General features: G+C 39.4%; 1 protein-coding gene across 1 annotated transcript; it reads left to right on the top strand.

Moving 5' to 3' along the window:
* Nucleotides 1-1,732: 1,732 nt before the first annotated feature.
* GSR (glutathione-disulfide reductase) lies at nt 1,733-24,384 on the top strand. Its single transcript, XM_016209078.2, has 12 exons — nt 1,733-1,795; nt 5,110-5,198; nt 6,365-6,434; nt 9,066-9,213; nt 9,566-9,620; nt 11,133-11,232; nt 15,968-16,054; nt 17,087-17,245; nt 19,375-19,486; nt 20,931-21,062; nt 22,083-22,216; nt 24,175-24,384. Exons 2-12 carry the CDS (start codon nt 5,113-5,115, stop codon nt 24,322-24,324), a joined length of 1,233 nt encoding a protein of 410 aa, XP_016064564.1. The 5' UTR covers nt 1,733-1,795; nt 5,110-5,112; the 3' UTR covers nt 24,325-24,384.
* Nucleotides 24,385-25,412: the final 1,028 nt, after the last annotated feature.

The following is a 25,412-nucleotide window of genomic DNA, read 5'->3' as shown; positions in this document are numbered from 1 at the left end:
CCATATATGACAAACCCTCAGCTAATATACTCATGGTGAAAAACGGAAAGTTTTCCTCTAAGATCAGGAACAAGACTAGGTTGCCCATTCTCACCACTGTTATTCAACGTAGTACTGATACTGGAGGTTCTAGCCACGGCAGTCAGGCAAGAGAAAGAAATTTAAAAAAAAAAAAAAGGATGTCCATATTGGGAATGAAGAAGTATAAGTGGGGAGCATTTGAAATCTTACTCCCTGGCAATGTTCTCACTTTAGTTCAAATAAACTCATAAAAATTCTCTAAAAAAAAAAAGAAGACATAAAATTGTCACTTTTGGCAGATGACAGGATTCTTTACATAGAAAACTGTAAAGACTTCACCAAAAAACTATTAGAAACAATAAATAAAGTTGCAGGATACAAAATCAACGTGCAAAAATTCATTATATTACTATATAACAATGAAATTTTAGAAAAAGAAATTTTAAAAACTTCCTTTTGCAATTGTGACAAGAAGACTAAAATATCTAGGAATAAATTTAACAAAGAATATGAAGGACCTATACACTGAAAACTGTAAGACAGTTTTTAAAGAAATTGAAGAAAACACAAAGAAATGGAAAGATTTTTCACATTCATACATTGGAAGAATCAACATAGTTAAAATGGATGTAGTCCCAAAGCAATATACAGATTTAAGGCAATCCCCATGAAATTCCCAATGGCATTTTTAAAAGAAATAGAACAAAAAAATAATCAGATTCATGGAACCAAAAAAGATCCTGCATAGTCAAAGCAGCCCTGAGAAAAAAGAACAAAGCCAGAGGTATCACATTCCTGACTTCAAATTATACTACAAAGTTACAGTAATCAAAATAGCACAGTACTGGCAGAAAAACAGACATACAGACCAATGGGATAAAATTGAGAGCCCACAAATAAACCCACATGTATATGGGTGAATAATCTTTGACAAAGGAGCCGTTGACTTCTAAAACATTTTTAATTTTTTTAAATGTGTTGCAGCCTTTTCTTTGTAAAGAATTGCCATTATCCTGTTATGCAGATTAAGAATCAATAACTAGAATAGACATGTTTTTTACTTCCTCTTGGCATTCAACTTAAGGCTAACATTAATACTAAGATTTGACATTAAGATTACCTAAACTCGATTATGCACACACAAGTGTGCTCCCACACTGAATTCCACTGCATTCTGTTGGGAGGATGGGCGTGATGAACCTACTGCCTGACTCATCAGCGTCCCTTGGTCCTGAAGCAGAATGTGGATTTCCACTAGAGGTTTTCTCAAAGGGGACTTCTGGGTGTTTCACCCAGGGTACTCCACAGTAAGGGTCCCAGAAATCCCCTAGGACAGCTGCTCAGATGGTTCAGTTGCTCTTATTCAGCTGGTAGATCCTCTCACTTCGTGCTGATGTTTCTCTTCTGCTGCTTCCCTCTGGGTTCTCTGCCAGCCCAGGCTTGTGCCACCTCCTGACCTGTACTGCAAGCCCCCTGCAGATGGAATTGTGCTCTCTCTCGCGCTCCCTCTACCTCTGCTTTTCTTGAGAAAATAATGATAAGTAAAATTCTCTGCCTCATCTAATAAGAAAAATAATGTTCATATCTTTTCCCGCTCTATACAAGAAAAAAGGAAATAACTGTAAATTATGACTTAGAACTCAAGGAAGTCTCCTGGGTTTAATGCTTGGGGTTCATTTCTTGCGGGTCTGTTTTATGGTTTTGAATTTAATATTATTAAAATATGTTCTTTTAAATTTTTTTCTAGGTGAATGTCGGATGTGTACCCAAAAAGGTAGAATTTTTATTTATTTCTTCCATACTCCTTTTACATGTTTGGTAAATCATGATCAGAATAAGGTGGTTTCCAAATGTTTCAGTCAAAATGCTTTTTGCAAAAAATAACTGAGGATCCAACTCAAAGTGGCTTAAACGATAAGCTAGGTTTTTTTGGTTTGTTTTTTGATATCCCTTATTAAGAAACCTAGAGGGGGAAAAAGAAGCCTGGAGATAGGCAGTTTCTGAGATTGGCTTAGTACTTAAGGGTATCTGAAAGGACCCTGGCTTCTTTCCATCTTTCCATTCTGATAACCTAGGTATATAATCTACAGTAAACCCGCTGCCTCATGGCCACTGGATGGCTCCCGGAGCTCCAGGCAGGATGTCTTCACCCAGCACTATTTCTGCAGATTGCTTTAGCCTCTCTTGGCCAGAGCTGAGCTATCCCTGCAGGGGAGCCTGGGGAGGGAGGTGCTCCTGGGCAGATAACCACAGAAATAATTAGCTCCTGGACACTAATTGCGTCATGTGTGCAAAAGAAATTCATCCTGGACATTCTCTATGTGGTAAGTTTTTACCACATGGTGACAAAGTGAAAAAAAGTCCTGCGGTGGCACAGTGGAGAGGTAACCAGGAATGGAACACAGTGTCTAGTCTCAAACTTCTGATGGTCTGTAAGGAGCAGTGACCAACAAAACCTCTATAGTCATGGCATAAAAGAAAAGCAGTAGCCTTTTGCACAGGATAACTTTTTCTCAGGAAATAAAAAGTTTATACCCAACTCTCAGCCCAAGTACTGATAGGACCAAGACCAAGTGGATGATAGTGGCAGATGTATGCTCCTCTCACACATGGTTCTAGTTAACTACCTGGAATCCTGGGGTGATGGTGCAGAGGGTGATGTGTTTGCCTCAAGCCATCTGGTCTTTCACCTGTCCCAGTGCATCTCTGAATCAGGTTTTTCCCAGGGAGAATAGAACTGTTTTTCTCCTGGAAAGACATGTCAAGCTTGTCATGTTTTTTTGTTTGTTTCATTTTGTTGGTGGGAGTTTTTGTTTTTAAACACAGAAATTGATTTCCCTATACATTTCCCATGTTAAAATCATGTGTCATGTGACTTTGGGTATCTAACGGCAACTCTAAGGTTGAATTTCTCAAGTTGCTTGAATGGCATTTCTGAGTACAGTATTTGGATACAATAGTCTGTTGATAGAGTTGCTATGTACTTGGGTCCTAGTCCCATCTTTGCTATTCCAGAAATTCAAGTTTATTGGTTTACTCAGGAGTGAATTGATTATCTGACATCACAAGAAATTGTTTTGTAAAACAATATATTGATTTATCAGTTTAGAGTGAGTGAGATTATAGCTGGGCCTAGTAATTAGGACAGGATAGCTTTTTCTCAGTAGGGAGAGCGAGCTGGCAAACTAAATTCTTGAGTGAAAATTTCTTAAGTATTTCCATTCAACTCTGTGGCCTCATAGATTCTCTTTACCACTACTATAGTGATTGCTCGTCCTAATAGCTGCGATGCAGGTCACATTGAATGAACTCATCCTTACCTGTGACAAAGAAGAAGAAATGACAGCCCTTATTTCCAAAGCTGCCCCTTGCTTATACTCGCTAAGAATTTTACTCCTCATTTGAATGTACTTTCAAAACATGTTATAATCCTAAATTTTCAACCTTTGTCACTGAGATTACATTTTAAATTGGCAGCTTTTGGTTACACAAGCAAATATCCTAATCTCATCAGTGACACGTGCCTAGTTTAATTCCAGAAAGGTTTTCTGTAATCTGTTTTCTAATATAGATAGGTTTTTGGGTTATTTTTCTGAGTTGGGAAAATTTCTTTTTTTTATGTGGGACTTTTTCCTTTCCCCCCCCTAGGTTTTGGAATCTTTTCTGCTTAGATTTTGCAATATGAGATTATGGATATATGGATTGTGTAAATTAGTTACAAGGTGGTTTTATGTAGTTTAAGCCAATTATGGTAGTAAATCTGCTATTGATTGGTGCTACTTCATTATTTTAAAATACCATCTGGGATGCTACTGCATAGTAGACGGAATTTGCAATATTTTATTTCCATTTGTTTCCCTTGCCCTTCTATTCTGATCACGTACTAGACATTTATCGTATATTTTTATAGGGCTCTATTTCAAAATGCTTTTGCGTTCTTGAAGATCAGTGGGTGATAACCTCTTGTTCTGTAGAGCAGACTGAAGCCTAGAGTCAGTGTCCCCTGCACAGGGTAGAGTGAAGCAGCAGTAGAGAAGGAACCAGATGGATGGGCCTGCCACAGCCCTGGTTAAGTTTCAGCCGAAAAGCCAGTGCAGTTCAGATAGAGGCACCCTCTCCAGAGGGTTAGGTGCTATAGCATTGTACATACTACAAATCAGAAGTAAATAAATATGGTACCTCAGGATAATATGAGGTGTAGTGGTATTCCTTAAAATAATATAATTTATTTGTGGTATTGATAAATTTTTCATATACATTGTTCAAGATAAAGAATCTCGCAGATAAAATGGCTCACTCGATATCACATGAATTTCACCTCAGTAAAAGAAACAGAATCCAGCAGAATCATCAGTTTATTCATCATTAGGTGTAAAGGGAGAAAGGTGCAAACAAGGGATCTTAAGACTTGTCAAAAGTAGAATTAAGACTTCTCTGGCCAAGACAAACGGTAGTTTGGCTGTCATCTAGAGTTCTGGATGCCAATTTGAATTCGGTTATCATGATGATCAATCAGCTGGCATTAAAAGGCTTCACAGATTGTTAGGCTACATTCCGCAAGAGGTATGTTGAACCTTTCAGTTCCAGGCATCTAATCACATACATTCTTACAAGGACATGTTCATAGTTACTGAATACATAACAGGAATTCATTCTCTTAAGTTTTCAGTCCTCAACTTTGCCCAGTGGCTTCCTTCCAAATCACTGTACTGTAAAGTTACAGATGCAGTTCCATTTCCCGGTACGAATCACAAAAGGCAGGGCTTAAAGAAATCTGAAGCTTAAAAAGAGAATGTAAGGAGTAATGAATATTCGTGGAAGGACGATAGGCCTTCTAACATCCTGCTTTTACAGAGTTTATAAACTAGGGAATTTAACTATAGAAGTAATTTTCCTCCAACATTTCAGAAGCCTCTCTATAAAATCTTTCTGGTTGTTTTCTGAACATTCTCTTTTAAAATATTTAGTTTTCCTTTTAAGTTAAAGATCAGTATTATTATCATCTGCTGTTACATAGTTACCTTTCATTCCCGCTTTCTGTTGTCCCTCAGGACTCATGCGCTACTGTTTGGGGTCCTTTTTTTGCAGGTAATGTGGAACACGGCCGTCCACTCTGAATTCATGCACGATCACGTTGATTACGGCTTTCAGAGTTGTGATGGTAAATTCAATTGGCGGTAAGTGTTCATTCTCAGAGGGTTCTTTTTATAAATATAAATATTTTTCTTTCATAATTAAATGTGCCACAAACTTTTGGGGGGCTGTATTGTGGTAAAATATATAAGGAGCTTTTGGAGGTGATAGAGATGTTTATGCCTTGATTACAGTGAGAGTTTCACAGGTGTATATTATCTCTAAACTCATCAAGTCGTATGCATTAAATGTGTACATATTCAGACACACAACATCAAATGTCCGTTTTAGCCATTTTTAAGTTGTCAATTCAGTGGCATTAAGTATGTTCATAGTGTTATGCAACCATTACTACTATCCATTTCCAGAAATTTTCCACCATCCCAAATAGAAACAGTGTTGTTCAGTGTACCCATGAAACAATAACTCCTCTCCCAGGCCCTAGTATCTCTATTCCACTTTGTCTCTATGAATTTGCCTATTTTAGGTACTTTCTACAATATTTGTCCTTTTAGGCCTGGCTTGTTTCACTTAGTATAGTGTTTTCAAAGTTCATCCTTGTGCTGTGTGTCAGAATTCCAGTCCTTTTAAAGGCTGAATGATATTCTTTTATATTTATGTATCATATTTTGTTTCTCCATTTTTCAATGGACTTTTGGGGTTTTTTCCACCTATTGCCTATTGCAAATAATCCTGCTATGAACGTTGGTCTACAGGTTCATGCTTTTAGTTATTTTGGGCCTATACCTAGAAGTGGAATCGCTGGATCATGTGGCAATTTTGTGTTTAATTTTTTAAGGAGCTGCCATAAACTTTTTAAAGCCATTGAATTTTTTAGCAATTTTAGCAAAGTCATTCATTTATTCAACAGATATTAAGTGGCAAATATGATTTGCACCATTTAGTTCCAATAAGCTCTTAATGCTACCATGCTAGGCATTGTGCCAAAGCAGCTTTCCTTGTCTTCTGTGCAGAGAAAAATTTTATTTATATACCGTAAATGCCAACTGAACGTTCTCTGTGGAGTAGAATAGGTGTTCTCCACACATGGGAGAACAGATGGACACGGGGAGGGGTGCTGTCTTTAGAGACCTTGACTTATGGGGCTCATGACGATAGTCTGCGATTCTCTGTTCAGGCATGGATGCCCTAGTAACTAACTGAAAGAGGAGAAACCCCTTTCTTGGTACTGACTCAGGTTTCACTGCAGGGTTATAAAGGAAAAGCGGGATGCCTATGTGAGCCGCCTGAACACCATCTATCAAAATAATCTAACCAAGGTGAGTGTGCTGGGTTTTGAACTTTGAGAAGTTGCTAGAGCATGCTAACAAGTCTGGCCAGGCTAAAGCGTAGCCATTGCCTCTCTCTCGTTGGTTCTGTTACTTCCTCTATGGTTAATGATTCTGAGGCTGACCTGTCGGAGAGAAGCCTCTGACTTGGTAAGCCAGTCTGTCTTCTACAGAGAGCTGTGCCAAAGTTGAAGACCAGGTCTCACCTGATGGCTGTACTTTGAATAGGTCTGGCCCTCCACTTAGTTCCAGAAGCCAAACACATAAGAGTGAATATGCCAGGTTATTAGTTAAAATCAGGAGCATTATCTGGCTAGAAAGTTACTGTTATTTCCTCAGAGCAGCCTCATCTTTGGTGGGTAAATCTACTCAGGAGTCCATATTATGGTTCAGAAGGTTCTTTGTTGAATGAAATCTCATCAAGAAAATTGGACAAAGGTCAGTTTGCCTATAGCAGATACATGCTGTCCTTGGCTCCCCTGAGGTTTTTTTCATCTTATGTCTTAGTTCTTAAATATCATACCTCTCCCACCTCAACTATGCCAGAGACATTGACAAATTGTGCACCATCAACTCTCCTTTTTCTTGACAGCATACATCTCACACCTTTCATTTGCTTTTATGGTCTCACTTTGCAGCTTCTAAGATTTGAACGTAGCTTAGGTTATATTTACATCAGTAGATTCTCAGTGATATTTGGGCCACTAATCTCATTAGCAGATTGTTAATAAGCCAATTTTTAGTGTGAGTTACTTCTACAGATGGCTAACCTCATATATTTTTATATTGATTCTTATCATTCACTGGGTTTCTTTTTGGATGGTGATATTTTCTGACCTTAATCCCGAATTGAAGGGGAAAACATTTGGGGACTTTCAGTTCCCTGGGCACTGACAACAAGATATTTTAAGTCTATTTAGACATGAGTACAGAGATAGCACTTGCTATACTAAAACACCCACATCAAACTTTATTAAAAATTAGAGTTTGCTAAAATGCAAAAGAGACAGGAAAATCACTCAAGAAACAGCATTGTTTTGCCCTGGCTGGTGTGGCTTGGTCGGTTAGAGCGCCATCCCGTACACCAAAAGGCTGCAGGTTCAATTCCTGGTCAGGCCACAAACCTAGGTTGCGGGTTCGATCTCCAGTTGGGGCACATATGAGAGGCAGCCGATCGATGTTTCTCTGTCTCCCTACGTTCCTCTCTCTCTAAAAATCAATAAAAACATATTCTTGGGTGAGAATTAAAAAAGAAAAAGAATCAGCATTTTTTAATACAAATTTTGGTGTGCCATAAAACTTACTATGACTTTATAGGGAAGGAATTCTGAATAGGAAAGGAAACTTTCTGTCAAATATCCTAAGAAATGAAAATAAAAATATCATCAGTTCTTTCCCCAAACTATTATCTCTATTATTGCCACTTGACCCATACCCCTTTTTGTCTAGCACTCCATAGGAAATTATTAGCTCCTGAAGGAAGGATTTCTGGAAGCTTGTGGCTTTTGGCATCAATCTTGATTCAGCCTGATTAAGAGCAGGCCTGGAGGGGTGGTTTGAAAGGAGACAATAACTCAATTCAGAACCAAGCATCTTTATTTTTAACATCTGAAAGAAAGCTGAGTTTATTATAATTTATTAGTAGTTGCTATACAAGAGCAAGCATGTTCTAAAATGTTAAAACATTCTGTTCTGTAATCCTGTTTGCATGATTCCATTACCCTTGTAAACTGCCCGCATTTACATGCCAATACATGTATCGTAGAGGCCAGCTGCCAATCTCTAATCCCCAAATTGAGGCTCCCTAAATGGAAGCCCTGGCACAGTAAGAGCAAATGAGTCAGAATTCTCAGCATCCCTAGCTCAGAACTTCATTGTTATGTCATGTGTGGTATTCTTCCCATTTTGTTTAAGAAAACAAAAGCGTTGCATTTTCCTGTCTTGGCCTGAGTATTTCCCCTCTGCCTCTGCTCCCTTCACCTCTACCCTTTTTCTTTCTCAACCCTCTACTCCTCCTTCAGACAACATCATTCTTCCGTGTGTTTTCGTTGCAAGTAAGGAAGACTTTCTCCCTCAACTCTTGGGGACAAAAAAAAATCTTCTTCCTTGTGGGGGTGACTTGCATATATTTTTTTAGTCTCTGGGTTTTGGCCCAAAATGGCACCTTGATTTCTTGTACGCTTCCAGCATTGAATGGCAGCCCCCTTACCTAAGTATCCTTTAACAGAAAACTCGAACATTGAGGGTTGTCTTGGTCTCAGCAAACCCAAAGTCAAAATCCTCAGTAGAGAAATAGAAAGCTCTGATAAGTTGCAGCAGGGTTTGGGTTTTTTTTTAGTTTGTTTTTGTTTTTTGATATGTTGTTAATGATTTTAGAGAGAGAGAAAGGGAGAGGGAGAGAGAAACATCAATGAGGGAGAGAGACATCCATTAGCTGCCTCCTGCAACTCCCCCCTACTGGGGATTGAGCCCACAACTCAAGAATGTGCCCTGACCAGGAATCAAACCGGCAACCTCTTGGTGTGAGGGACGATGCTCACCCAGCTGAGCCACACTGGCCAGGGCTAGGGTTTTTGTGTTATCTTAAGAACATTCTCATGTCATGCATGGTTCCTTCTCCAGGCCCACATAGAATTCATCCCTGGCTATGCAGCATTCACGGGTGACCCCACGCCCACGGTAGAGGTCAATGGCAAAAAGTACACTGCTCCTCACATCCTGATTGCAACAGGTGGCGTCCCCTCGCATCCTCAGGAGAGCGAGATTCCCGGTGAGTCTTCCAAACGCAAATGCTTGTGAGTAACAGCCAGGGGGAGCTTATTGAAGGGCGGGAGAGGGAAGCAGAGTCAACAAAGGGTCTACTCTCGAGAGCTGAGAACATTTTATTTCCACAGAGAGATTTGATAGGTTTTTAGTTATCACTGCTCTTATTTCTAGAGAGAAAATTAAAATGTCAACTCTGGGAAGACTTGGTTGGCAGCTTCCCAAGTGAGGATTTTTAACAGCTTGTCAAAACAGAGAGTATGGTGGCTGAGAAAGCATTGGGTCTTGCATACAATGTTGCGATTGTTTTCCAAGAGAAAGTTGAGCCTGTGTGATCTATATTGCATTTTCCTACATAGGTGCCCACCTAGGAATAACCAGTGATGGATTTTTTCAACTGGAAGAATTGCCTAGGTAAGCTGGTGTCCTTCCTCACCTCGGTGCTCATTCTGCCTCCATCTCTCCTGCTGACATTTCTCCCCACTCCCCCCCAGCCATTCAGTGCAAGTTCTTTCCTGATTCTGTTCTCCTGCCTCTTCTCTTTTTATGACCTTGGGTATCATTCACTTGTACGCTCATTAAGTGACTCAGATCTTTCATGCCTTTGGTCAGAGGCTATTGTAGAATTTTTATTTATTTATTTATCTATTTATTTATTTAAATATATTTTATTGATTTCAGAGAGAGGAAGGGAGAGGGAGAGAGAGACAGAAACATCAGTGATGAGAGTCATCCATCCGCTGCCTCCTGCATGGCCCTGCTGGGGATGGAGCCCACAAGCTGGGCATGCGCCCTGACCAGGAATCGAACCGCGATCTCCTGGATCCTAGGTCAATGCTCAACTAGTGAGCGATGCTGGCCGGGTTATTGCAGAATTTTTAGAACCAGAATCAAGCACAGGATGGTTTTGAAGAATAAATACTAATGCCCTAAAACTATCTTCTGTCTTCAACTTTATACAGCATCCACTTGATGTGTCTCAAGTAACTGATTCTGGTTGTCAGAGCAGCTAGTGCTCACGGCTGTCCATAAACGAAGGCTCTGTCAGTCTCACGAACATAGATTTTCTGAAATCTTTCTTTATAAGTGTTTGTCCAAGTAACCTTAGTAAACTTCTGTCATGAATTTGGATACACAGAGATGAAAAAGAATAAGGAAGGTTGTTTCTCTAATTTGAAGAAGCTGCAGGCTTTCTAGGTTAGAGGGATCCTCCCTTCACTCATGGAAAGAGGTGACGCCCAGGAACTGGAGCAGGGACCCTTTTTAGCCCAGGGGCTTTTATCTCCTCCTGAGTAATACTCACTCTAGTCAGCAGCTCAACTCTGCTGCTCCCCAAGGCGGTGCTGCCAATCCAGTTTGAGGTCTTAATCCTGTGCTTTTATAAAGGCCTTCATGGGAGATAACTGGAAAGTCACACCCACACCTTTATGTTAACTCACCTGGAGTTGCAGTTAATGTGGAACAAAAGAGCCTCTTTGCATGTCCATTGCTGCAGTGAAGATGTCCTATTAAGATACTCAGGCCAGGCAATCTTTTGACTTAGAGAAGAGCAAACAGCCTTTTTCGGTTTGCTGTCTGCAGGGCATGGAGCCGTGTTAGAGGACAGCCTTTCTTCCCTCGTGATCCACCCTGGTTTTAAGGTTGAATGATGTCACATGTGTGGTCATGACTTGTCTTGTTTAGATGATATCATTCAATCCAGACTCACCCTCAAAGACGTTTTATTATATAGCTATCTGTCCATTAAACACTTTAAAATCGTTTCTTAAACTTGCATTGCTAGCAATAAGTGAATTTAAACAAATTCGTTCAAATTGTACCAAGGTGTATAGAACATCTCTGTACTAGCTTTTCAACTTTTCTGTAAATCTAAAATTATTCCGAACTAAGTTTATTTAGAAATCTCATCCCTGTCTTTTCATTCAGCCGCAGTGTCATTGTTGGAGCAGGATACATTGCTGTGGAGATAGCAGGGATCCTTTCTGCCCTAGGTTCTAAGACATTACTCATGATACGGCATGATAAGGTAAATTCTGTCCTTTTACCTTCTGCTTCCTTGACGTTAATCTCTTTAAAATTTTCTCTTGTGTTGTCATTAAATACCAGGTTGGAAAGCCTGTGGGGTTGGCTGCTTTGTTCCGCATGGGGCTGCATAGGAGCCGTCTGAATTAGGCCCCAGCTACCAGCTGCTAGTTGACAATAATGATTTTGATTTCATCAAACTGGCTGGTATTTTCATTATGAAGTCCTTGATGGTATCGGATGCCTTCACAAGGAGACATGCAGGCTTAAATATAAATAGTAGCTAAATTGAACAGACTATCAGTTTAATTTCTTATTCTGGAAAGCAATTTCACATGATCAGGTAGTATTGGATTTTTAACACTCAGTCAACTACGTACTTTGCATTAAAAGGAAACGTATCTGAAATATTTACACACTGATGTTCATGGCAGCATTATTCACAGCAGCCAAGAAGTGGAAGCAACCCAGATGTCCAGTGGCGGATGACTGGATAAACATAATGTGGTACATACATACAGTGGAATATTTTTCATCCTTAAAAAGGAGTGGCATTCTGACACCTTACAATGTGGATGAACCTTGAGGACTTGCTAAATGAAATAGGCCAGTCACGAAAAGACAAATACTTTATTTCACTTCTATGAGGGTATCTAGAGTAGTCAGACTCATAGAAACAGAAAGTAGCGTGGGGGTGGTTGCCAGGTGCTGCGGGGAGGAGGAAATGGGGAGTCCTTGTTTAATAGCTACAGATTTTCAATTTTTCAAGAGAAAAAAGCTATGGCACTCAGCACAGCAGTAGGAATGTACTTAAGACTCTGGAACTGTATATTTAGAAGCGGTTATGTTGGTAAATTTAATGGTATGCATTTTTTTAATCACACAGAATAATAAAGGAAGCTCTTAGATCACCTGCTTGAACCTCATTTTAAGGCCAAGGAAAGTTTTGTGAGTGCTAATTAGTATCAAAACAGAGTCAGCTAAGGTCTCAGAAGCCCTGGCCAGTATTTTTTCTGCTAAAATGCTTCCTCCGTTTGTCACTGGTGATGAAGTGCAGCTTAGTCTGTTTTTTATTGCTTGTGACTTAGCCTGTTGGGTTGTGGCTCAGTGTTGCAGCTTTCAGAGACATGGTGTGGGGCAGTAATAGGAGGGTTGCCTCAAGAATCTGGCTGCCCCTAACAAGTGTGTGACTTGGGCAAGTCATTTAATGCCTTTGGAACAGGATTTATCTGATCCCTGACCACCCAAATGCTATCGTTCAAATTCTTGATGATTTGAGCAAATGGAGGGAAATGAGGGAGACCGACCATCCTGTACTCAAAGGAACTTTCTCTTTGGCTTTGAGACTTGTCATATAATTAACCCCCAGGAGATGTATGTCCTGAATAATGTTTTCATAGGTAAATGCTATTTTGCATTGCTGGAATGTATCTAGCAAATTGGAAGGAGGAAGACAGAGGGATAGGTAGCCTGCATTTAATATGTAAATAAGCAAAGAAACTGCAGCATTTTATCAGTGTGGTGGTTAATTTCCTGCATTTGGAAAAATGGCTTGTTTGCTGACAGCCACAGCCACTTGGGCTTCCTACCCTCCCCTTTCCCAATGCATCAAGCTCATTCCCCCTGTCCTGCCTGTTCCAGTGTAACTCTGTTCTAGAAGTAGCCTATGAACAACTCATGACCCCCCACCTTTACCCTGCCTGGGATATGTTGCATGTGTGTTGGCACAAAGAAATCTCTAGAAAAAGAAAGGATTCCTATGAGAAAAGAGAAGTTGCTAGACTGTAACAACTATTATTTTAAAGAATAGTCTCCCAAGGGCAGTAATGGGAGCCATCATAAGAACATTGGAAATAATATTGAGGATTTTGAAAAAAAGAACAAAAATCCTGGTATCAAAAACGTAGATTAATTATTATGTCAATTCTATTTCCTATTCCAGTGGTGTTACACTATAGAATTCATGTGGCTCCTAATTAACTCAAGGCTGTATGATTCTCATAGTCATGGCACTTCATAAGGGCAAGCAAAGAATAGCTAGCTATGTCAGCTTCTTAAGTGAAAATTAACAAATGATAATGATGCTTATCTCTGGGGATATTAGATACTGAAAACATTGTTTATTAGTGTAAGTGCCCAATGTATTTTATTTTATTTTATTTATTTATTTTAAAAAAATATATCTTTATTGATTTCAGAGAGAGAGGAAAGGAGAGAGAGAGAGAGAGAGAGAAACATCAATGATGATAGAGTCATTGATCAAGCCCGAAACCCGGGCATGTGCCCTGATCGCCTGGATCCTCGGTCGACGCTCAACCCCTGAGCCACGCCCGGCCGGCCCGAATGTATTTCAAATCTTACAGTTCTACTTAAATTAATACTATCTGCTAATCTATTCAGGGTCACTGGGTTCTGCAGGTTAATTATATACCTTAGGTTGTTCCCTTGTTACCAGTTCTGTTTGTCTTTAATTGTCTTTTGTTTGAAAGAGGCCTGATCATATCTCATTAGAGTCATTGTCTTCTTTAATTAGTTTAGCTGACTATTAAATCTACTGCATTGTCAATTCCATGATCTCTCCCATGACTAATACGATCTTTAAGGCTGCATACCTTAAGAAGAATTAGGATAGCCTTTCACCAATAATGTGTAGGAAAATGTGGATTTTCCATTTTCTTTCCAAAAATCTGCCTTTCCCACTGAATATCCTCTTCTTCCTCTATCACGCGTCATCCTGTCACCAGCATCATCACCACCTTTGTCATGATCACCACCAGCATGACCACCAAGCCCTCCATAAATACATTTCCTGGCATATTGATCTGCTGTGATTTGTCAGGTTTGAGCATCACTCCAAGTATATGCTGAGCCCCCATAAAGCAGTCTCATCAGACATGGCCCTTGTTTTCCAGAAGCAGCTGAACCGTCTCTAGCCTATTCCCCACTTTATTTCTTCAAATTTCTTCCATTCAAAGTGGCCCACTTGCTGGTCCCCATCTGTAACCTGGTAAGATCTCCTTATATTTGTACGGACTCTCCTACTTAAGGCGCTTTCCCTTCCCGAGTCATCGAGATCTGGTGCCAATGCCACATCCTCCATGAAACCTTCCCTGTTCTCGTCTGTATAATTTCTATCTTCTATAAACCACCTTATCTGTACATCCTTTAAGTTAATTATTAGTCTGTCTTTCATTCTGATATTTTGTGTCTTCCACACAGTAGACCTTAATAAATATTTGTTGATAGAATGATCAGTGATTTACAGTGTTGACCTCAGCTTAGCTGGCAAGAGTTAAAGGGACTAGGGACTAGGGTGTCCATACACATATTCATATCCTCCTAGCACCTTTCAGAGTAAGTCCCACAAAATAGACACTCAGTGCATACCTGCTAATTTAAAATAATGATAGTCTTTGCGTTCTGGCAAAGACTTAAGTGAGTGATTGCTGTGAAAAAGGTGAAATATGAGAATATTGCTATAACACAATGCTAAAGAACGTGTAAATGCCTTGGGAGGTACATGTAACTTACCAAGTGTGCTGAACGTCCCACCCCAACTCGGTATTCTGAACTCAATTAAAAAATAAAGTGTTTCCATAGCTATGGAAGGGAGATTAATGAGCCTTGGTCCTGAGGCCATGAAGAGGCCCTATCTCTTTATTCCCCATTTAGCGACACTTTAAACTGGTCTGACAGATGTGGCTTTCGAACAGACCATTCTCCCATGTTCTCTGTGCCTTCCCAGGATCTATAGGCCTGCAAGGGATAATGGAGCAGAAGTTGTCTTCCCTGATAGACACAGTGGTCAGTTCTTAGTGGTTCTAGTGCCTTTATTTTATTTTATTTTATTTTGAATTTTTATAAGAGTTTGAGCCAACCAACAACATGTGCTGGAGAGCAAGATCTCAAATGTTCCCTCCAGTGCCTTTAAATTGCCTCCAAGATCATGGGACCAAAGAAGTAAGTGTGTAATGTCAATGGAGGAGACTTGATCTGAAGAATCAGACTGAGCTCAGTTTCAACCCTGGCTCTAATACTTTCTAAGAATCATTCCATTTCTTGGAGTCTCAGCTTCCTCATCTGAAAAAAATGGGGATAACATCTCCTTCCCCATAAAATCAGGGGAAGGTTTTGAGCATAAGTAGATAGATGGATAGAGAGACAGACCTTCTCTAGAATAACACCTAGCATTCCAGAAAAAAAGACATAATGTTTCAACTTTGTCAGGAACTTTAATAGGGATGGATTCCATATTTACCAAATTTAGAGACCTAAAATAGTTTGAGACTAAAGTAAGACTAGTATTAAAAAAAAAAAGAAATCTCCAAAACAATGCTATTGATTTTTCTGACTAGATAAGGAGATGTTGCTAGAGAATCTTCCTTTACATCATATCAGAGGGAAAGCTGGTCTTGGAATACTGAAAAGGGAAACAATTTCTGGTCCCTAGACTTATAGGAAAGAGGAACAAGCTTGGGAGGAAAGGACATGGCGAAGGCAGTGGAGGCCTGAAGGTTGCCTGTCTGTTTAAAGCAGGAGTTGGTGGAGTCAGATGTAATGCAGACATTGGTGGTGACATAGGGAAATAGATTTATTAAAACTGCACTCACAGTATGGCTGTGAATGGAGATAAAAGGGAGGACGGTACTGAAATTTCCCTCCCAAGTTTGTAGCATATCTTTAAATATGCTTTTTCGCTTTCCTACCACCATCCCTCTGCTGCCTCTGTTTGTATACAGGTACTTAGAACTTTTGATTCAATGATCAGTTCCAACTGCACTGAAGAGCTGGAGAATGCTGGCATAGAGGTCCTGAAGTACTCGCAGGTATGACCCACCCAGGGCACCCTTCCAGCCCTTAGTCGTCCGTCTCTTTGTCTACCCCAGTCAATTGATTCCTTTCTAGGGTACTACCAGTTCTTCCCTTTCTTCTAAGATGCTGTATTTCTTATTAATGTATTAATGAAGTCAAGGTATTTAGAAATCTGGTAGTTGAATTTAGTTTAGTTAGAACTAAAACTTTAATTTTTTGTGCTTAGATGCTTTATTGAACATCCTTAGTTTTCAGGCTTGTATTGTTTTTTTCAGGAATGTTGTTGTGGAATCCTTTTTTTAAGCACACCCTTTTGGGTTTTGCAGATGGAAAGAATTACAAAGTGCTTTACTTCTCAGGGAATCACCTAAATTTCAGAATTTCCCTGGAGCATTAGCCTTGTAAAAGTGATTATTCTCCCCCCCCCCCCCCCCTTGTTTTACCCTCTCCCCATAGGCCATATCAAGTAAAATAGTAAATGGGAATATGCCTTGTGAATGTGAAAGTGCTAGATTGGCCGTGTTGTCAACATCAGAATCACTGGAACCTTCACTAAACGTTTGAAGGGCTCCACTCTCCTGACCTGATTCTTGCTGCCGCTCCCTGCCCCCTTCCCATTCTGGTTAAGAATGTCCAGGGAGGAGCAGTCATTCTGCAGCGTGAAAAAGTTTCTTAGCGATGCTGCCATAGCCCATTGCCTCTTCCCCATACTCGAGTTGTAAACCGCTGTGCTTAGATTTATGAGTTAAAATCTTATCACAGTTTTTAAAGGTACAGTTTAGGATGCTTTTAAGCTGAAGCATTAGGAGGGTGACGCAAGCTGACATTTCTGACTGTTGGCTGGATGATTTGGGGCAATTGAGAAACAGTCTTGGCTCCCAGGATTTCTAGTATTGGTGTCCTTGGGGCAGAAATAAATGTGTCAGCACGCGAGATTCACGTGTAGGATTCAGTGGGGATTTTTTTAAAATGTTAAGAATTTTAGTTTCCTCTTTGCTTTCCTTTCTTCCTCCCTCCCCACAGCTAACACATTTATTTTCCAATAGGTCAAGGAAGTTAAAAAGACTCCCTCGGGCTTGGAACTCTCCGTGGTTTCTTCAGTTCCTGGTTGGAAACCCACCTTAACCACGATTCCAGATGTTGACTGCCTGCTCTGGGCCATTGGGCGGGACCCAAATTCCAGCGGCCTGAATTTAGACAAACTGGTAAACTGATTTAATCTGCCCAAAACATTCTTGAATCTCGGAGTAGCCCCGTGTTCCCCCCTACCCACCCAGACCCCCCAAATTTTAGTGGGTTCTATTGGATGTTTTTTCCCTTTATTCCTTGCATCCAGTTTGTCCTCAAATCCCATTGCTGCTTTGAACTTAAAAGATTTTTCTTTTTAGTGTTGTCACCCTGTATCAGGCCTCTGCCGCTTCTAATCCAGATCTTCTAGCAGTGTCCTGACTAGCCTCTTTCTTACAGATTTCCTTTTTACTGTAATACTTGTCTCTTTAAAGCCCTGTAATTATTGCTTATTGTTTGCAGCTCTAATCCTGGTAGCTGGGTGTGTAAATTGTCTGGATGTTGTGGCATTTGGGGATGGGAACAGATGTGAAGTGAAGTTGACCTACCAGTGTTATAATTAGCATTCTTATTTGTGCTCTTAAATTTTGAAGGAAAGTCTAGTAAAGTAGTTTGGAGCTTGGGTCCCAGAGTTGACCCAATTTTGAACCGTAGTTTTGTTACCAGTTGCATGGTCTTATCAAGCAAGAGGCATAATTACTCTTAAATTTAAATTGCTTCATATAAATATGGGAGTAATAAAAGTACTTGCCTCATTGAATTAAAGAGAAGAGTAAGTGAGAAAGTGCATGTAAAGCAATAAGCTGAGATTCCAGCTTATAGTATAAATTCAATAAATGTTAATCAACTGCTATTGATGGTAGTGATGATGATGATTTTTTTGAGATGCTATACTACTATTCTAGTAATAATAGATATTTTATGTGTTTGAGGTTTATACATTTGAAGGAGCCTCTGGAGAAGTATATAATATTTTGATTTATGTTCTAATATTTATATCTGTTGAAATGTAGATTCCTTTTTCATTTCTATAAAAGGTATTTTTCAGCATAAAAATAATATCTAGGGAGATGTTTGACTTGCTTTTAATCTTATTGTTCAGTGAAATTTAGTAAAACTATTTTCATATTAACAAAACTAGTCATTCAGATTTCTATCAAACTTCAAGTAATATTTGCCTTTGTACAGACATAGGCATTGGCAGGTCCAGTTTTCAGCTATATTTGCTGAATTTTTTTTTAAAGAGGCGAAATTTTCATTTCATTCAAGTTAAGATCTATATTTGTAATGCAGATTCAAATGATTGCTATGTGTAGATCTTGTCAGCATGTTACCAACCAAATTTAATCTTGCCAACAACTCTTTGAGGTGTAAGGGTGAGGAAACCAGGAGTATAGAGTTAGTAAACAATTCATGGCTGCAAACTCCATGGAGCCAGGAGGATATCTGTAGTACTTACACTGTATTTGTAGTGACTAGGTTAATGCCTCATTTGTACTAAAAATTCAAGCATTGATGATATATAGGTGGTTATATAAGGTCTCATAGCTCATAAATGGCAGAGCTGGGATTTGAACCCAGCTCTATCTGGCTTCAAAGGTAATACACTCTTAACCACTAAGCTGCCTACTTCCTACTCCTGTTGTGTCTCTACTTCTCACATAGGAGTATATACCGCTGGGATCTAAAAAGCCACACAATAAGCATGACACATCTTGGAGCAAAAATTTGACTTAATATATGGGAAAAAATTTTTGGTTAAAGGAAACAACAGTATGTTTTAGAGTAGAATGCAAAATGCACTTGGATTTTTAAAGATTAAATGGTAATTTTCAAACAAATCTCCTTCTGCTGACTGCTTCGGGTTGTGCCCCTCCAAGGTGTGAGTTAGTACACTTCAGGAGGAGTACTGCAGTGGAGAGAGTTGGAAAGCACTGTCCTAAAGGTACTCCATGGGGATAGCAAGTGTCACGCCTGATAGTTGAATGAGTCCTTTCGTTTTACCTGATCAGAGGAATTGTGCATTGCAAGGTCAAATCCTGTTAAAATACTTCAAAATTAGATAAAATATTTCCCTTTTAAATCAAGCAAAAGATAGGAAACTTGTCAGTTTGCCAAGATGTTTTTCATCTTGTGGTTGAGTCTTGTGGTTCTTAGAGATTCAGGCTATTAAAGAGGTGCCTGAATTGAGGCAAATCCAGAGATTTGATCTGCCATTTTTTGTAGATGGACCAAATATTTACATGATGTCCCTGCACAATTTTAGGGAATTCAAACTGATTACAAAGGTCACATCATCGTAGATGAATTCCAGAATACTAACGTGAAAGGCATCTACGCAGTTGGGGATGTGTGTGGAAAGGCTCTTCTTACTCCAGGTAATGTTGTTTCTTTTCTTTTCTTGGGTAAGGGAGGCTCTGTGTGTTATATAAAACTGCTTAGCAGTTCACAATCAAATCAGCTTAAGCAAAGTCAAATGGATGAGTGTCTTCATATCATCAAAATGATAAAAATGTACTGAAATAAATGATGGTTGGGTGCCTGACATTTTCTGAATAATACTCATTTTTACTTTAAAAAATGCTTAGTGAATATTGAAATTTTTATATAGATGATACAGTCACTCTCTGAAGAACACTGTAAGTTAGAATCTGTGTTGTGTGTGGTTGACAGTGGAAGGAAGTGGCTTTAGGAAGAAGAAGTTTAGCGTGGGATTCTTCCATGACCATTAGTCTTGATACAACCAAGACTGACCCCCCTACCCCCCGTCCTCTGAATCCTGTACCTCAGCCTACTTCCTGAGTTAACCGGCACCTTTTCAAGCTCTTTGTCCCACTTCTCTCTGTTACCAGCACCGCTCCATACGCCTCTGGGACCTCACCACCCATTCCAGAATGGCCCTGGGTCTTACCTCAGAATGGAAACGTCCCCAGTTACACACACAAAGCCTTTTGTCGTCTTTAGGAAGTTCTCTCAAAAGCAGAATAACAGGCAAAGCTTCAAAAACTTTAAAACATAATCTTACAGTTGAAAGTTTTGTCAAAGTGAAGAAATTTCTTATGTTTCCTACTGATACCTTACTTTGGAAAGAAAAAAAAAATCACCTGACAATTTGAAATCAATAAAATTAATAACTGATGCTTTTACTGATCTCAGATATTTATTCTAAAAAACTGTTAGGAATAAAAACAGGCTAAGGAGAATAAACTTTAAAAAAATAAAATCCTGGCTGGTGTGGCTGAGTTCGCTGATCGTCAACCAAAAGGTTGCCGGTTCATTTCCCAGTCAAGGCACATGCCCGGCTTGTGGCCTGATCCTTAGTAGGTGGCGTGTAGGAGGCAGCCCATCAATGGTCCACTCTCACATCAATGTTTCTCTTTCTCCCTCTCCCTTCCTCTCTCTCTAAAAATCAATGAAAAATAAATAAGTAAATAAAATAATTTTTTAAATAAACATTAAAATATTAGTGTGAACTGAATATGGTTATAAAGTAGAACTGAAGATGCTCAAAAGTAATATAGTTTGCTCCATAAATATTGTATCAGAAAGCTAATATCCTCAGTATGTAGGTAACTGCCAGATGATTGGGAACTTGTAAATGTGTCTTTCTCTTTTTTGTGACATAATAGAATAAGCTGTTAGTTTTGAATTGTTAACTAAGGCATTGATACATCTTCATTATATTGAACTAGGTGGTATAATGAGCATTGGTGTGAGACTGTCAGAACTAGTATGTTAAGCCAGATGGCTAAATGGTTAGAATAATTCTGCTGTGTTAAAATGAGCAATAAGCTAACCACTGATTTTTAAATATCTTTACAGTTGCCATTGCTGCTGGCCGAAAACTTGCCCATAGACTTTTTGAATGCAAAAAAGATTCCAAATTAGACTATGACAACATCCCCACGGTGGTCTTCAGCCACCCCCCTATTGGCACAGTGGGACTCACAGAAGGTCAGTATTTAAAAATAAAGGTCCTTTACAGTTTCCTTCCTTTCACCCCCAATTTTAAAGTGGGTGTGTCAGCTGACAAAATTGATCTCAGCCCCTTAAGTTGCACTCCTTTTTGGTTAGCCTCTTGTCACAGCTCCAGTTTCCTGCCTGACGACTACCGCTTTGAGAGTATAATTCCTTTTCCTCACTCTGCCCTATCTATCTCTTTGACTTTTTTATTTGAACTAATTTCAAATTTAAAGAAAAGTTATAAAGATAATACAAAGGAGCCCTGGCCATTGTTGCTCAATGATTAGAGCATCAGCCTGCACGCGGAAGGGTCTCTGGTTCGATTCCCCGTCAAGGGCATGTACCTGGGTTGCAGGTTCAGTCCCCAGCCGGCCGGGGCGCGTGCAGGAGGCAACTGATCATGTGTGTCTCTGACATCGATGTTTTTCTCTCTCTCTCTCTCTCTCTCACTCCTTCCTTTCCATTCTCTAAAAATCAATGGAAAAAAATACCCTCTGGTGAGGATTAACAAAAAATATAAATACAGAGGACTCCTGAATACCCTTAATATTTTTACTTTTATCATTTTCTTTCTACACACACACACACACACACACACACACTTTAGTATCTATTTCCTAAGGCCAGGCTGTTCCTTTAGAGAAGCACAGTTCCCTTTTCAAATGAGAACGTTTAAATTGATACAATATTATCGAAACTTCAGACCTTATTCAGATTTTGCCAGTTATCTCAAATCATGTCACTTAACGTTTTTCCCCTAAGTGCAGCATTCAGTCCAAGCTAATACACTGCGTTTAGTTCTCACACCTCTTTTGTCTCCTTTAACTGGGAGACAATATTCCTCAGTCTTTTATCTTTCACAACATCAGCATTTATTTTGTAGACCATTGCTCCCGTGGTTTTGTTTGGTATTTCTTCATGATTCAATTGGGGTTATGTATTTCTTGCCCTCCCTTTGATAGGTCAGTGGAATTGTTTAGTTTTTTGATAGATGCTTTTTTCCTTGCATAGATGAGGCCATTTCTAAATACGGAAAGGAAAATGTGAAGACCTATTCAACCACCTTCACCCCAATGTATCATGCAGTTACCAAAAGGAAAACAAAATGTGTGATGAAAATGGTTTGTGCTAACAAAGAGGAAAAGGTATGGGACCTCCCCACTGAGCTAGAGCGACTTTAAGGTCGGTGGGGGTGGGAGGCACTTTGGTGGGGTGGGGAAGCAGGAGACCAAGTAGTTAAGCCTTCTCTGACTCAGTTGGTATGGCCCCACTTTTCTCTGTCTGTCTGTATATTGAGGTTCTTCATAATATTTCATTTAGAAAGAAGGTTCCACCGCAGATATGAGGAGGAAAGGTCGAAAACTACAAAAAGCTCACTATCATTGGCCAGAATAGATAGGAAACTCAGAAATATTGTTAAGTGTAAGAATTTAATGCAAGATAAACTTAATATAACCAATCACTGAAGAATATGAAGTCTAGTCAATAAAACTATGTATTTTTGGTTTAACTTTTTGAGGAACTACCAAATTATTTTCCAAAGTGGCTGCCATTTTACATTTCCCTCAGCCATGTATGAGGGTTCCAGTTCCTCCACACCCTGGACAACTCTTGTTACTGTCTTTTTTATTGTAGCCATTGAAGTGGTATCTTATTGTGATTTTGGTTTGAATTTGAACAGTCGTTTTAAAACAGAATTTATGAAGTAGGTTTTGTTTTGGTATTTAGGCAGCCTGTTGGGCTTTTCTACAAATGGAATGAAATATTGTAATGCAGCTTAGCAGTATGGTGTGGAAACCTGTCTCCAAGACGGACTTAATCGAAGATTCAGTTGTATTTTTCCAACTGCTCTTATAAAAAAGAGCATGGTCCGTATTCAGTTCAGTGTCCCTGTACTCCAAGAGCCACAGGACATAGTCCCTGGCTTACAGAAGTCAGTGTCGGTGAGGACTGACAGATGCAGCGAATCAGGGCAAAGAGAAGAAAGGAAGTAGTCGGCAGCAAAGCGAACATCACTGTTTCTTGACCCTGAATGTGCCTCAGTAGCCTAAGCTTTCCAGATGTTGAATCAGCAGGGCCCCTGCTTACCTCTTCATATCAGTTATTTCTTCATACCATTTATCATTCATTTCTTTGATAAACATTACCTGACAGTCTAATAAAGCTAAGAACTGGGATATGGAGAAGAATAACACGAAGTTCCTGCCATCACCAGAAACTCTGGTGTTGTAAATTCAGTTTAGATTGCAATATTTAAAAATCTGGCTGTTTGGTGCATGTATAACACATGATCTGGGATTCTTTTTTTGTTTTAAATTGAAATACTCTTTTTTTATTGTAAAAAGCACATAACATAAAATTTACCATCTTAACCATTTTTAAGTGTACCATTCAGTAATATTAAGTATATTCTTGATTTGTTTTTAAACAAAACATTTTTGTGGCTAAATTTTATGTTCTCTGACTTTGTTTTCCAGTGGACTGATAAAAGTATCTGCCTAAAGTGAACATGAACTCATAGTTTGAAAGTAGAGTGAGCTGACACAAATGCTCTTTTGCGGTCCTTTGTGCAGTCATCCCACATGTATGGACTGAGTGTCTCCTAAGGGCCATTGTTGTGCTTGGCCATAGGGATAGAGTGGGGAGCAAAGGCAGACAGTGTCCCCTTCACCTAGAGATTAAAGTCCGCTGGGAAAAGATGGACTGCAACTGTCTGGTCCCCAAATAAATAAATAACACATTGCAGTTGTGATAGAACGAACCATCATGGAGAAACATTGGTAGTGAAAGACCATGTAATAGACAGTTTAACTTGGCAGGGAAGGAATGTATAGCTGTCTGAAGAATAAATGGGCTTTAACTCTTAAAAGAGGAGAAGGAAGATTGTCCAGACAGAGTGAACAATTTGTGCAAAGGCGAGAACATGGGGAGTACTCAGGACAGAAGGAAAGCCAGCAAGGCCAGGAGCTTGGGGGAGGGCTGTGTGAGATGGGCGGTGGATGGATGTTGAGGCAGGACCATGCAGGGCCTTGTGGGCTGTGTCATTAGAGCTGTGAGTTTTTCAGAGGTTTTAAATAGTAGATATCTTTCTCTTGTTTCCCAGGTGGTCGGGATCCATATGCAAGGAATTGGGTGTGATGAAATGCTGCAGGGTTTTGCTGTTGCAGTCAAAATGGGAGCCACAAAAGCCGACTTTGACAACACAGTTGCCATTCACCCTACCTCTTCGGAAGAACTGGTCACAATGCGTTGAGAACGCAGACTTGTGTGGCTAGCAGTTGGACCAGTAGACCTTCTGAAATGAACCAAATAATCACATTTACTTAAACTTTTCCATTTTATGTATTTCTTTATTATAATCAGGATCTTCTAATAGTGAAAATTTTTAGAAAATAATAGAATTTATTTATGTAATTGGAAATTTGTTTTGTTATCCAAGATTGATTTTCGTTTGATTGCTTCTCATAATAATTAATATTTTCAAGTTTTTTATTAACAACTCTGTGTTAGCTGGTTGTTTTGTTTTTGTTTCAGCCATATCTCAAGTGTAAAACTATATGAGCTACAATTAAATTAATGTACTTGAATGAATATAGCTTGCCACTTTTTAAAAATATGGTTTTGTTTTTTTTATTTTAGAGAGAGGAAGGGAGAGGGGAAGAGAGAGAGAGAAACATCGATCGGTTACCTCCTGTACAGGGACTGAACCCGCAACCTGGGCATGTGCCCTGACTAGGAATCAAAGTGGCAACCTTTTCGTGCACTGGACGACAGTCAACCGAGCCACACTGGCCAGGGCTAGCTTGCCATTTTTTATAGAGGAAGATGATAGCATCTGTTCACATTTAAATAATGCAAGAGCACAGAATCTTTTGTTGTATTTTGTTGTTTTTGAAGCCAGTACTGTGATCTGCATATTACAAAGCTGCTTTAAGGATGTGACTCTTCTCTAAAAACATAACACGAGAGGCCTGTCTCCCACATTTTAGTCTTTCTTTTGTTTTAAATGATTAAACATTATTTTTTTCCTTTTATGAGATGAAGCACATCAAATGTGGGAAAGATTTGAGGATGCTGGTCACATTTTAAAAGTGATTGCAAAAGGAGAGGGACCCAAACACTTCAGAAGTCCCTTCCTCTGCTAAAAGTTCATAGTTTCAGTGAAAGATTGCAGTTATTGTATGTGTTCTTGTCATTTTATTTTTTTCTGAAAACAATTTCCAAAACTTTGAAAATAAAATCACAGTCTTCTTGTAAAATTGGTTGTTATGAATGTATGGTTCACGGTTCATTTTCTAAGAACATTTCACATTGGAGGTCCAGATGCCAACGCTGAGCCTA

This window comes from Miniopterus natalensis, chromosome 2 (genome assembly GCF_054644295.1).
Source record: "Miniopterus natalensis isolate mMinNat1 chromosome 2, mMinNat1.hap1, whole genome shotgun sequence".
NCBI classification, from domain to species: Eukaryota; Metazoa; Chordata; class Mammalia; order Chiroptera; family Miniopteridae; genus Miniopterus; species Miniopterus natalensis.
The sequence above is the reverse complement of the archived record's forward strand: the minus strand, read 5'-3'. Positions and strand labels throughout refer to the sequence as shown.